Source organism: Pyxicephalus adspersus, chromosome 4 (genome assembly GCF_032062135.1).
Source record: "Pyxicephalus adspersus chromosome 4, UCB_Pads_2.0, whole genome shotgun sequence".
NCBI lineage: Eukaryota > Metazoa > Chordata > Amphibia > Anura > Pyxicephalidae > Pyxicephalus > Pyxicephalus adspersus.
Window position 1 is genome coordinate 98,883,871 of NC_092861.1, and position 12,300 is coordinate 98,896,170.

A 12,300-nucleotide genomic window follows, 5' to 3' on the forward strand; every position below is an offset into this window, starting at 1 on the left:
TTGTTAATTTCGAGATGTGGCAGGTGTAATTTTGTTGAATTAAATGTGGAAGTCTCCGGGTTTGTTTCTTTAAAGCCCTGTGCCACTTATGCACAGCTAGTGGAGTGATTGGGCTAATAACACTTTTTGAGCCAAGAGTTTGCACATGTTCATTTGTTCTTAATATTTAAAGTGAAATTTACTGAGTATAAATATATTGAAAAACTATATGTTCATTATATATACTGTAATAAGCTACAGCGTGTCATTTTGTAACATGTTTGGTTTGTGGTGTGCCGCAGGATTTTTTCAATGTAAAAAATGTGCCGTGGCTCAAGAATGGTTGAAAAACACTGCACTAGATGATGCCGTGTCCTTATAAAGTGTATACCAGGCATGGGTAATTTAAGAGTGAGTTTGCAAGTGACATCTACTGCTGACCAACAATGCACAAAAGATATTTTAGGAACAAGTGACCCATCAAAGCCAACTTATAAGTACAAAATACTTTTAACCTTTTATAATTTTTTTTTTACCCTTTTTTAAATTTTTTGTCACTTAATTGTTGGCAGTGATGGCTGTGTTTTATGCCGTAGGTTCATGTGGTTTTCCTGTTTATTTAAATTTTTTTTTGTTTCCCCGAGGTAAAAGTAGGTTTATATTTGAGTATATTGGGGAAAATTGTTATTATACTTAACCCATAATTTTCCTTTTCTTGGCAACTCCTCCTGACTTTTTGGCAAAACCCGCCACTTTTGACCCCCCCCCCAGGACCCCCTTATCCAAGATAAAACTTCCTTGCCTGCCTGTTTAGTATCAAGCCTTGTGACAGAAAAAGAGAGCATGGGCAACTGTGCTGTCTGGAGGAGTTGCCAGTAAAGAAATATTATGGGTAAGTATGATAAAAATTTTCCCTAATATACTCAAAAATCATCAAGTGGGACCTATTTTTTCCTTGGGGAAACAAAAAAAAAACAAAAAACAGGAAAACCACATGAACCACATGCCTATTCTTGGCACTCCTCCTGACAGCGCACACACAAAAAAGTTCTGAGAGACGTTTTTGCTGCCAATTAATATATATATATTTTTGGGCTGACCAGAACACAGAAGCTTCAAATGTAGAATCTGTGCCTGAAAAGACATTCAATTTATAAAGGTATTCAACCCAATAAACCCAATAAAGGTATTGTGTGACTTCCAAATGGCTGCTTTGCAAATTGTCTCTGTTGAAACCTTTGTATAGGAAGCCCATGATGCTGAGATGCCACTCGTTGAGTGAGCTCTGATCTCTTGTGGAGGAGTCAATCCTTTTCTCTTGTGGAGGAGTCAACCCCATAAGGGAATAGGCATACCTAATTGTCTCCAAAATCCATAAGGAAACAATTCTCGCAGGGGCTTCTTGGACCACTGGAAAACACGAACATGCTATCCATCTTCCTGCAGCCTTGTGTTCTTTGTAAGTATGTGGATAATATCTGGACCATAACCAGTTTGCTCAAATTATCCTCTTTCCCCAAAGCCTCAGCATCTGTTGTATTTATTGATGGTAAAACTGCTTCCCGGTTCATGTGGAAGGCTGAAGATACTTTTGGCAAAAATTTCAGGACCCAAGGACCCAAATATACTCTTTCCCTTGAAATAGAACAATAAGGCTCATTAGTTGAGAGAGATTGTAGTTCTGAGACTCTGTGGGCAGATGTAATAGCTGTCAAGAAAACTGTTTTCCAAAACAATTTTTCTATAAAACATACTTCAAAAGGATGGAAAGGATCAAGGATCAAGCAAAATAGCTTTTAGAACTAGCGGCAAATCCCATGTTGAGAATAGTGACCTAAAGGGTGGTCTGATCTTGATTGCTGCCCTCAGGAACTGCTGAATTTGTGAATTCTCTTCCCACTTTGTTGAAGTCAAGGCTGACAAAGCCAACACCTCCACCTGTATCATGCTATAACAAGGATCTTTATCCAAAGCTGACTGTAAGAAATCCAATACCTGAGCTGGGGTAGGATCTGTTGGAGAACGCCCTTCTTTTTGTGACATCTGAAAAAAAAACTTTTCCATATTCTAAAGTAGGTCTTGTTATTTGTTGGCTTTCAAGAGTGTTTCTGCTACCTTTTTTGATGCCCCTGCTGCTAGATACCTATTCCTTTCAATGAAAAGGTATTCAATTTCCAATGTAGGGGCTGGGGTTTGATCCAAATCCCTTGAATTAACAAATCTTTCTGATCCCGAGGCTGCCAGGGAGGGCCTATCAGCATCTGGATTACTAAGGAAAGCCACGCCCTTCTTGCCCAATGCAGTAGAATCACTATCACCTGAATTTCTTCCTTCCTTATCTTCAGGAGAGCCTTCATAATTAGTGGTATTGGTGGAAATACATAAAGGACAGGGAAGTTCCAATTGATGGAAAAGGCATTTTGAGCCCAAGCTTGCCTGCAATGGAACCTTGTACAAAATATCGTAACTTGAGCATTGTTTGGTAATGTCATCAAGTTGTTCATTGGCGTCCCCCATTGTTGAAGGATTGGCTCTAGGTACTTGGAATTTACTGACCATTCTTTGGGATCCCGAAATGATCTGCTTAGTATATACGCTACTTGATTCTGTATACCTGGGAGGTGGGCTGCTGAAGGTCCAGATCCAGTGAAGATGAAGATCCAGAAGATGTTGTTCTGCCCATGCAAAAATTCTTGATGCTATCTGAAGTAGGCGTGGACTTCTTTCTTGTTACCCCTTGTTTCAAAATGTAAGCCACTGCAGTCTTGTTGTCCATCAGAATTTTCTTGTGACACAGGTGAGTGGAGAATGTTTCAGCGCTTTCCAAGCTGCTTGCAGTTCCAGCACATTAGATTTGGTTGTTGATAAAACTGCTAAACTTGCATCTGTTTTCGATATTATCCAAAGGATTTTTTTTTCTCTTTTGTCTTTTATTTATCTCTGTCTCTATCTATCTCTAATCTCTTTTGTCAAGGATGCCTCCCTGGACAGATTTTGTGCTGATGCCCACCATACCAGTTCTCTCCTGATAATGGAAGGATGATTTCTTGTTTCTGGGAAACTCGGTCCTATTGACTGAGGAAACAAACTTGTAGTCCTCCCATGTGCCATCTGGCCTAGGGAACCACCGATATGCAAGATGCCATCAGACACAATATCTTCATGCACTCCCTTGTGACTACCCTTGGAGTTCTGAAAAACAGAAGAGCCCGGCTTCTCAACTGCTCTATCACTATGTTAGCTGAGTGAGAAAAACTTTTGAAATTTCCGTATCGATCATTACTCCAAGGTACTTCATTGTCAGTAGGAACTAGCTTACCAAGGTGAGCCAAAGTCCTAAATGCTTGTTGTTTGTCTATCTTGAGCTGATCCTTTGAACTTGCCAGTACAAGCACATCATCCAAATAATGATACAAGCATATACCCTGGAGCCTCAAGAAGGCTACCAGTGACACTAAAACCTTGGAGAAGGTTTGTGGGACGGTCACTAGGCCGAAGGGCAGACACGTTAACTGGAAATGTTAGTTTCGGATGGTGAACCGTAAGTATCTTTTGTTTTGTTGAACAATTGGAATATGTAGATATGCGTTCTCCAGATCAATGGAGATCAAACCAATTACCCGGATGGAGGACTGCCAGAATTGTTTTCAATGATTCCATTCAAAAAGATCTTACTTCCAGGAACATGTTCAGGTTTCTTAGATCGAGGACTGGACGAAAATCTCCTGAAGCCTTCTGAATCAAAAACAGTCTGGGGTAAAATCCCCACTGTTGTACAGGTACACGTATAACTGCTTCTTGGACATAGGAAAAAAGAACTTTTATTTTTGAATGTTCCACCGAAAAGTTGTTTTTATGAACTGTGATTGTGGGGGACCTTGAGCGAATTCTATTTGGTATCCTTCGGATAGGATTGACACTACCCAGGTGTCTGGAATCCTGTCTTTCCATATTTTGGTAAGTTTCAAAAGTCGGGCATCAACCTCCAGCCCCCGGGTAGAGCCACCTTCACAACTGTTTGTTTGATGGCTTGGTTGTCTGCGACACTGCTTGGATGGCCTGCGAAATGACAATGACACAGCTTTGCAAGTGTTTTTCTACCTTAGCTGGAATCCTGCTTGAGAGGCAGGCGGGAAGGCATCTGGAGCTAAATCCGGGGAAAAAACAAAAACATATTTGACTATACTGTGTGTTTTGTTTTTTCACTTTTTTTATTTTATGTGAAAAAAAATACCTCATCTTCCCTTATAAAAAAACAAAGGAAAAAAAGATAAAAAACATGTTGAATAGATTTCCAAGTAGGGATTCAGAAAAGCTTTTCCACTGTTAGGCTGACATCGATTTTGATGATTTACCACTTAAATATGACACCACCGGAAGTTCGAATTTTTTTTTCTTTTGTTTTTTTTTCTATGATGAATTCTAGGGTTCAGATTTTACTACAGGTCCCCTATTAGGACAATGACTGCCACCTAGTGGTCAATTAAAGTGCAACCATTCATCCTGAAGCCTACACATCCATGCCTGTTCTGGCAAATAACCTAACCTCCGGAATCGTAATGCACATGTGGAGATACCCGTGCGTGCGCAGATCACTAAAGTCTAGGGGAGCATCTGATGATTCATCCAAAACCCTCATCGGCATCTTTGAGTTTGTACTCAACTGCGCATGACAGGAAATCGCAGCCTGCACAGTTGAATGAGACCGACCCCGGGAACCGTAAACCTAATACAACTTTTAAAGGAACATAGGAGAAAAAGGAACAACAGAATTCAAAACATGGAGAACCGTTCGATATCTACCACTTCCAGATAGAAATGATCTAGTCTCCTGTGCAAGCAGCAATTGCCGGCATCTGATGGTCCTGGAGCAAGGACAGAAAAAGAACAGAGAGGCAAGGAGGTAGGGAATTTTTATCTTGGATAAGGTGGTCCTGGAGGGTCAAAAGGAGCGGAGTTGACCCATGTGTGCGCTGTCAGGAGGAATTCCAGGAAACTGTAAATATAAAACTGATGATGATGATCAATTTGCCTATAGGTAACATAAAATGTATTTGGTGGTTTAGAGGGATCTCTTGAATTTAAATTACGATCAGTGTTTTAACATGTTGATCTGTATGATTATTTCTGTGTTCAACTCTAATTATTTTTCTCTTCTAATAATTGTTATTTTTTTTTTGTTTTTTTTTTTGTTTTTTTTGTTTTTTTTGTTTTTTTTTAACATACAGGTTTATAGAGGCAGTGATGAGACATTCTGCAGACAATTGTAAGCGAATTCTGGCAGTACAAATGGTAAGCATACCTATTTTGTCTGTATTGCACTGCTATAGGGAAAAAAGATACAAATTTATACCTTTCTCATAAAATTACTTGTATCTACTTTCTAATTGGTGAATAAGATTATTCAACAATAAGGCCACCAAAGCAACAATGCTGCAGGGACAAATAAGTAAGGCAGAAACTGGTAATGAGCTGGGCATGTAAATGTAGATGCACATCTGTCCAATTGGGAGCCAGAACCTAAAGTTTCTTCACATCTAAATAAACTGGTTATTGGACCTTTTTGAAAAAAAAAAATGGGTAGCAGTTGCAATAATTTTTTTTGGCTTACTCTATAAAGTGTAATAGCAGGAGGGCATTCTGCCACCCTCCTGCCATCCTTCACCATTTTCACTATGTAGGGGAAGACCTTGTGGTGCGTACAGCTCTGCACGACGATCCACATATCAGTAATGTACCAAAAAACTTTTTCAAACACTGGTACAGCACTGGAGCTCAGTTCTGATTTGTTCATATGACAAGGCTTAAAGAAAACTTAACTGTAATTCTGCAACGTGCCTGCAATAATTGTCACCATTATCATTTATTTCTTTCATATTGTCATGATTGATTGTGTTTTCCACATATTGTGACAATTGCTCTCTGTCATCCCAATAGTCACAATTACCTGTTTGTCACAAATGCACCTTTGTTGCCCATTTATTTTCATGATTTCCTGCTTATAGCTTAGATTTTAAGAACTCCTTTTTTTTTGCCAAAAAAACATATTGTCCCAATTTCATGTTTGTTGTATGCACATTGTCATGACTGCAAGTTTGCTGCCTGCCTATTGTAACATTTAAATATTGTCTCTGTATTAATACGGCTGTCCCTAAGTAGCCCATGTAGTATGGTTGCTCTTTTTCCTTGCATATGTATTGTGAAATATTGTTATTTTTTTATCAAAGCACACCACTTATATTCACAGGTTTTACTGCTATAAATCGCTTTAATGTGTTTTTATTCCCAAGCGTTAGCTTATGATATAAAATAATAGATTACTAAGCATCCTAATTAATGATGGTCTCTTTTTTAAATATATTGAATATATATACATTGTTCACACCTATTTTATGATTTAGAAAGCTTTTTTACTATAGTTAAAAAAATGCTTTTTTTGTGACTCAGAGATCATATGGTTTGGCTTTGTAGAGCATAATTGATATTGAATGTTTTAAGACATAAGAATGTATGCAATCAAATTCTAACTGGTAGATAAAACCTTCAACTATATTGGTCAGATATAAAGAAAGTACAAAACTACCTTGCTAATTAGGGGAATTTTAGCAAAGTCTGAAAAAATTAGTATTTTTCTTTTACTCATACTTTTAGAGTAACAGACAGTTAGAACAGCAGATGATTAATATTCGTAAAAAAAGAATGGGTAAGTACCAAACCATTTTAATATATCCTGCAAATGTATTATGCTGAGTGGTTGGATTGTGCATGTCACAAAGAAAAGGCTCAGTATGGGGACCGCCTTATTGTTTCTACACCACTATGGTGTGCAAAAGTCTGAGCCAGATCATCTACTGACTAACTTTAAGAAGGACCTTAGGGCCTAATGGTTGCCCAAAGGACCCAGCCACAACCATTAACCCCCTAAACCAGGGATCAGCAAACTTTTTTGGCTACCAGGCCATTTTAGGAGGTCAAGAAGGCACACTAGGCCGGACTCTCTTTCATGAGTCCCACGCTGATGGCTCCGTCCCCACCAGGAACTCCCCTGAAGGGAAATCACTCTCCTCCGCAATGCATACGGAGGAGAGGGAACGCCCCTGAAAGAAAATCCCTCTCCTCCGCAATGCATATGGAGGGGAGGGAACGCCATTGAAAGGAAATCCCTTTCCTCCGCAATGCATACAGAGGAAAGGGAATGTCCACTTACATGTGGCTCCGGAGCCGCGGGTTGCCGACTCCTGCCAGCCGGGATTAGGCCTGATCAACTAGGGGGCGTTAGGCCGGAACGGACTACTGGCTAGACCATATCTGGCCTAAAGGCCGGAGTTTGCTGACCCCTGCCCTAAAAGGTAACCCAGAGTGTGACATGGGGTAAAAAAAGGATGCTGAAATCGGTAACCCCGAGTCACACTCAGGGTAGCTAAACCAATGCAAAACAATGATAAATTGAGCCTTACCTGATCCGCTGGCGTCCTCCATCGTCCTTTGTGTCTTCTCGCTTCCTCCGGACAGCGTCCTCTGCATCCGATGAGTCACCGGGGGTTCCCGGTGACGTTGGTGCATGTGAACGTTCCGTTCGTGGCGTAGTGGGAATTTTAAATCTATTTGTATTGCATTCAATACAAAATAACTGTATTAAATGCAATACAGTGGATTTATATGTGTAAAAGCAGTACATTGTCTTTCATGAACATTTATTTTACTGTATAATATATTAGTATAAGTATAATATTTATTTTTAATTTTTTTTTTATTTTGACATGATTTTGTGTTTCAAACTTGATTATACTCTTTTACTCCTATACTATTTTATTATACTGTAAAATAAATTTTCATGAAAAACAATGTACCGCTTTTAGACATACAAATCCGGACAGAAATGAACCGCCCAGGAGGTTCATACTCTGTTAAATTATTTGCTTCTACAAAAGCTTTTTCCTAGCAATATATACCTGCTAAACATACTTCCTGAGGGAGCCTATTCCACATTTTCACAGATCTTACATTAAAGAATTCCTTTCTTATCCATAGATTACTGTTTTTTTTTCTCCAGACACAAAAAGTGCCCCTTGTCGTTTGTAAGGATCAAGAAGAGAGTTCTCTTTATGGACCGTTTATATATTTATACAGGGTGATCATATCCCATTTTAAATGTCTCTTCACAACACAGAATAGATTCATTTCAGCTAATCCCTCATAGCTGAGCTCCATTCCTTTTATTAGTTTAGTTGCCCTTCTCTGCACTCTCCCCAATTACACAATATCTTTTTTGTGAACTGGTGCCCAAAACTGGACTGCATATTCCAGATGTGGTCTGACCAATGATTTGTACAGGGGCAGGATTATGTCTCGATCTCTGCAGTCTTTAAATTCAAGAAAGAACTTTGCTAGCTTTAGATATTGCAGCTTGGCATTGCAAGCTATTAATAAGTCTATGATCTATAATACCCCCCAGATCCTTTTCCATTTTTGACTCCCCCCAAATGTGTTCCCCCTAAACAGTAAGACGCATGCATGTTGTTTGCCCCCAAGTGCAAACATTACATTTGTCAATATTAAAGGTCATTTGCCACTTGGCTGCTCAATCCAACAGTACATCCAGGTGTATTTAATTGCATATTGGGGTTTTATTGTATTGCATCATATTGTATTGGGGTCATCTGCAAACACAGAAATGGTACTTTTAATCCCAAACTCATTTGCAAAGATGTTGAACAGTAAAGGTCCCAACACTGAACCCTGGGGTTCACGACTGATAACCTTGGACCATTCAGAGTATGAATCATTAATCACTACTCTCTGGATGCGGTCTTTTAGCCAGTTCTCTATCCATTTACAGATTGAATTTTCTAACATAACTCCTCATAACTGCTGTTGTCAACACTACCACCAGCAGGAAAAGAGCCAAGGTAATCGTGCACCATGCGCTTCATCCATTCTCGATGCTTATGCTCCTGCACTTCACTTGTTTGAGTCCCGCACTTGTTTGAGTTGGCCGCATCAGGTTTCGCCATGCAAGAAGGGACTGTATTATCTAGAGCTGGGTGTAGTGCATCGACCATGCCATCCACCCAGAAGTGTGTAATACAATTTTAGTGGAGTACTGACAGGCAGCAGCAACAGCAGGAGGGAGAGGCGGTGAGCCCTAAGGAGGAGCGTGGGACCGCATTGGTAACTGGCATCTAGAGCTGGGTGTAATGCATCGACAATGCCACCCACCCAGAAGTGTGTAATACAATTTTAGTGAATGAAGTACTGACAGGTGGCAGGAGCAGCAGGAGGAGGCGGTGGGCCCTGAGACATAGCGGCATAGTAGGGGATCGGGGTACATGGCTGCAGATGGAGCAAGCCTGGCATAGTAGGGGATCGGGGTACATGGCTGCAGATGGAGCAAGCCTGTCTCAGTAGGTCCTCCAGTTGTGGGTACGTGCGGAGGAACTTCTGCACTACCAGGTTCAGTATGTGTGCAAAGCAGGGCACATGTGCTATGCTGCCCATGCACAGCGCAGCCCCAAGGTTGGCACCGTTGTCGCACACTACGTTGCCTGTTGTGAGCCGGGAGGGCGTCAGCGAAGCCTCAACCTCTCTGTGCAAAGGAGACAAGAGTTCCCTGGCGGTGTGACTTTTCTCCCCCAAGGACACCAGCACTGCCTGGCAACGCGTGTGCTTGAGGGAGGCGTAGTGGCGTGCCCGCTTAACCACAATGTCCTCTGCTGCTGGCCTTTCAGGAGGAATGTCGAAAAGAGAAGCGTTGACTGCTGAAGGAGGAGAAAGAGGACTTTCCCACCACACCCCTCGGCGGGGGTACCAGGTGCTGTAATGCCTCTTGCAGACTACCGCCCATTGAGCTATGCAAGGCCAACCAGTGAGTGGTGAAAGACAGGTAGCGTCCCACTCCGTGCCTGGTTGTCCAGCTGTTCATGGTGACGTGAATTTGGCTAGACACCGAGAATGCCAATGCACAGGATAGGTTTTCCATTACATGTCCATGTAAACTGGGTACAGCAGTGCGAGAGAAGTAATGCTGGTGGGTATATTCCACCGCGGCTCGGCACAGGCCATCAGTTCATGGAAGGGAGTCAAGTCTTCAAGGCTGTTCGGCAGTAGCTTTAAGGCCAATAGTTTGGCTAGACGTGAATTGAGTTCAATGACCCTTTTGTTGGTTAGGCCCATACCCTGATGCCTTGCGCAAAACTCCGGTAGAGTGGGCTGAAGGGACTGGGAGCTTAGGGGAGCTGAAGGGGTCACTGGAGTACCCATCTTGCGGCGACAAACGTTGTGTGACGCCACGAAACCTGCGGGCAGAAGCTGATACTTCCTCGCAGCTGGAAGTCTGGCTGGCACCAACCTTCTCAGACATACTAGCAATGACAGTTGGAGGTGGAGAAGGAGTCCATGGAGGTGGAAGTAGAGACGATGACGTGGTTGCACCTCCCTCAGGAGAACGGAAATACTGCTCCCACTTTGGTTTGTGGTTCTTGCGCATGTGGGAAAGCAGGGATGTTGTACCCAAATGTGATCCGGCTTGTCCCCTACGGATCAGAATGCAGATTGCTACGCACTTATTGTCATCATTGTCTCTTATTTGGGACTCGCATGAGGCAGATTTGCGGCCCCCATCCCCAGTCTGTTGCTGCTGCCTTTCCTTTACGTCTGTTTCAGAACTGCTGCTAGCACACATACACACCGGTGGTTCCCAGGTGATATCACGGTCATCATCATCCTCATTTTCATGTAAGCCAACCTCTGCAAATGCAGCCACTGATCCAGAACCCTCACCCAGCAAGTCCTCATCACACTCTCCAAGGGTCTCACAGTCTGTTGCTGCTGAAGAAGAGGAGCCTACTGCACTTGAGGCTCCTGGGACCCAGTCCACAATCCTCTCCACATGACGTGGCTGTATGATTATATTCCACCATCTCAATACATCCACCAAGCGTACTTGTGCTCCACACACTTCTCAGACCTGTTTGAAAACTTTTGCTGCTGCATCCAACAGTTTGCTGCTGGTGCTGTCCTACATTGGCGGACTCCCGGGGAGTATGCCTCCTGCCTTCCCCTAGGTCTACCTCTCATCTTTTACATATTCGGGCAAAAATGCACCTGTACCAAACGGTTTCTTTGGTAAATAGGAACAGGTATCATACACCAAAATATCTGTATTTATTTTAAAGTAGCACAGAAATTTCAGTGTACCAAACACTGTACCAAACAGTCTTCTTTGGTAAATAGGAAATGCAATTGATTTTATTAGCTTAGTTAGTCAAAGATGGCTAACAGTATCTTCACTAATACACAATATATATATTACAGTAAATGTTCTGACTGCTGACAATTTAACAAAACCGACTAGCTAGTAGCTCATGTAAAAAAAAAATGACCTATAAAACACTGAACTATGCAGCTATCGATGAACTAAGAAGGCTCCTACACAGTTCCTGTCACACTACACGTCTCTCTCCTCTACACAGTACACAAGATAGAAAGACTAACCCCTCCCTCCTTCCCTGTATATGCCTGTGCTCTGATCTCTCCTGATTGGCTGCTGGGCCTTGCTGTGCATCCTGGGAGCAAATGATTTACTCCCAGACGCGATTCCTGCCAAAATTTCTTGGCGTTACCGCCCCCCGCTTTTTCCCTGGTTAGTTTGGCGAGAACACGACCTTATGGCGAATCACAAGGCCGTTCTCGCTTACGTGTTCAGTATGCGAGAAAGGCCAGATTCGCTGTGAGATCAAATTTAAAAATCTTGCTGGTTCATCCCTTATCAATAAAAATGTCACAGTTTTATCGTCTTCTGGGGGTCAAAAACATTTTTCTATCATTATAACTCAAGAAGGGAGGAAACCCAGGGGGGGGGGACTATAAACTAACATTGAAGAGGGGCCTTTGGTCTCAAGCAGTATTTGAGCACGGATTGGAAAGGAAATTCTCCCATTGAAATACTCACTCTAATATTAAAAAAAATTGTTCTCCTGCCTATTGCCTTTCAATATAATCAGTTTCACTGTCTTTTGAGTGATAGTAAATTGTGTTTTTAACTTTTAATTACCTTTTAGATAACTTTTGTTTTCTATTTTGCATTTACAGAAACTCATATGAGACAGCAAGATCTTTTTAGAAATCTGTGCTTTGGTAAAACAAACCACAAATTCCATGAAATAAACACATTTGGCACTGTGCGAGAGAACTTGGAAACTATTTCAAATGAAGTGGTTATACTTCAAGAAGTGTTTCAGGTAATCTAAAAATTACATTGATTTTGAAAACTTGACATTCTGCCTACTTGTATTTTAACTTCATTGCTCAAGTAAATCATGT

At 41.6% G+C, this 12,300-nt stretch overlaps 1 protein-coding gene and 1 long non-coding RNA gene across 2 annotated transcripts in view; both read left to right on the forward strand.

Annotated features, from left to right (window-relative positions):
• LOC140330106 (uncharacterized) overlaps nt 1-12,300 on the forward strand; it is a 690,842-nt gene that overhangs the window by 478,006 nt on the left and 200,536 nt on the right. The window lies entirely within an intron of this gene.
• The window catches only part of LOC140329057 (centromere protein H-like), a 42,750-nt gene that overhangs the window by 28,992 nt on the left and 1,458 nt on the right, over nt 1-12,300 (forward strand). Inside the window, exons 7-9 of the mRNA XM_072409119.1 lie at nt 5,208-5,271; nt 6,631-6,682; nt 12,070-12,218. Coding sequence (XP_072265220.1) covers nt 5,208-5,271; nt 6,631-6,682; nt 12,070-12,218 — 265 coding nt within the window. The remainder of the gene's footprint in view (nt 1-5,207; nt 5,272-6,630; nt 6,683-12,069; nt 12,219-12,300) is intronic.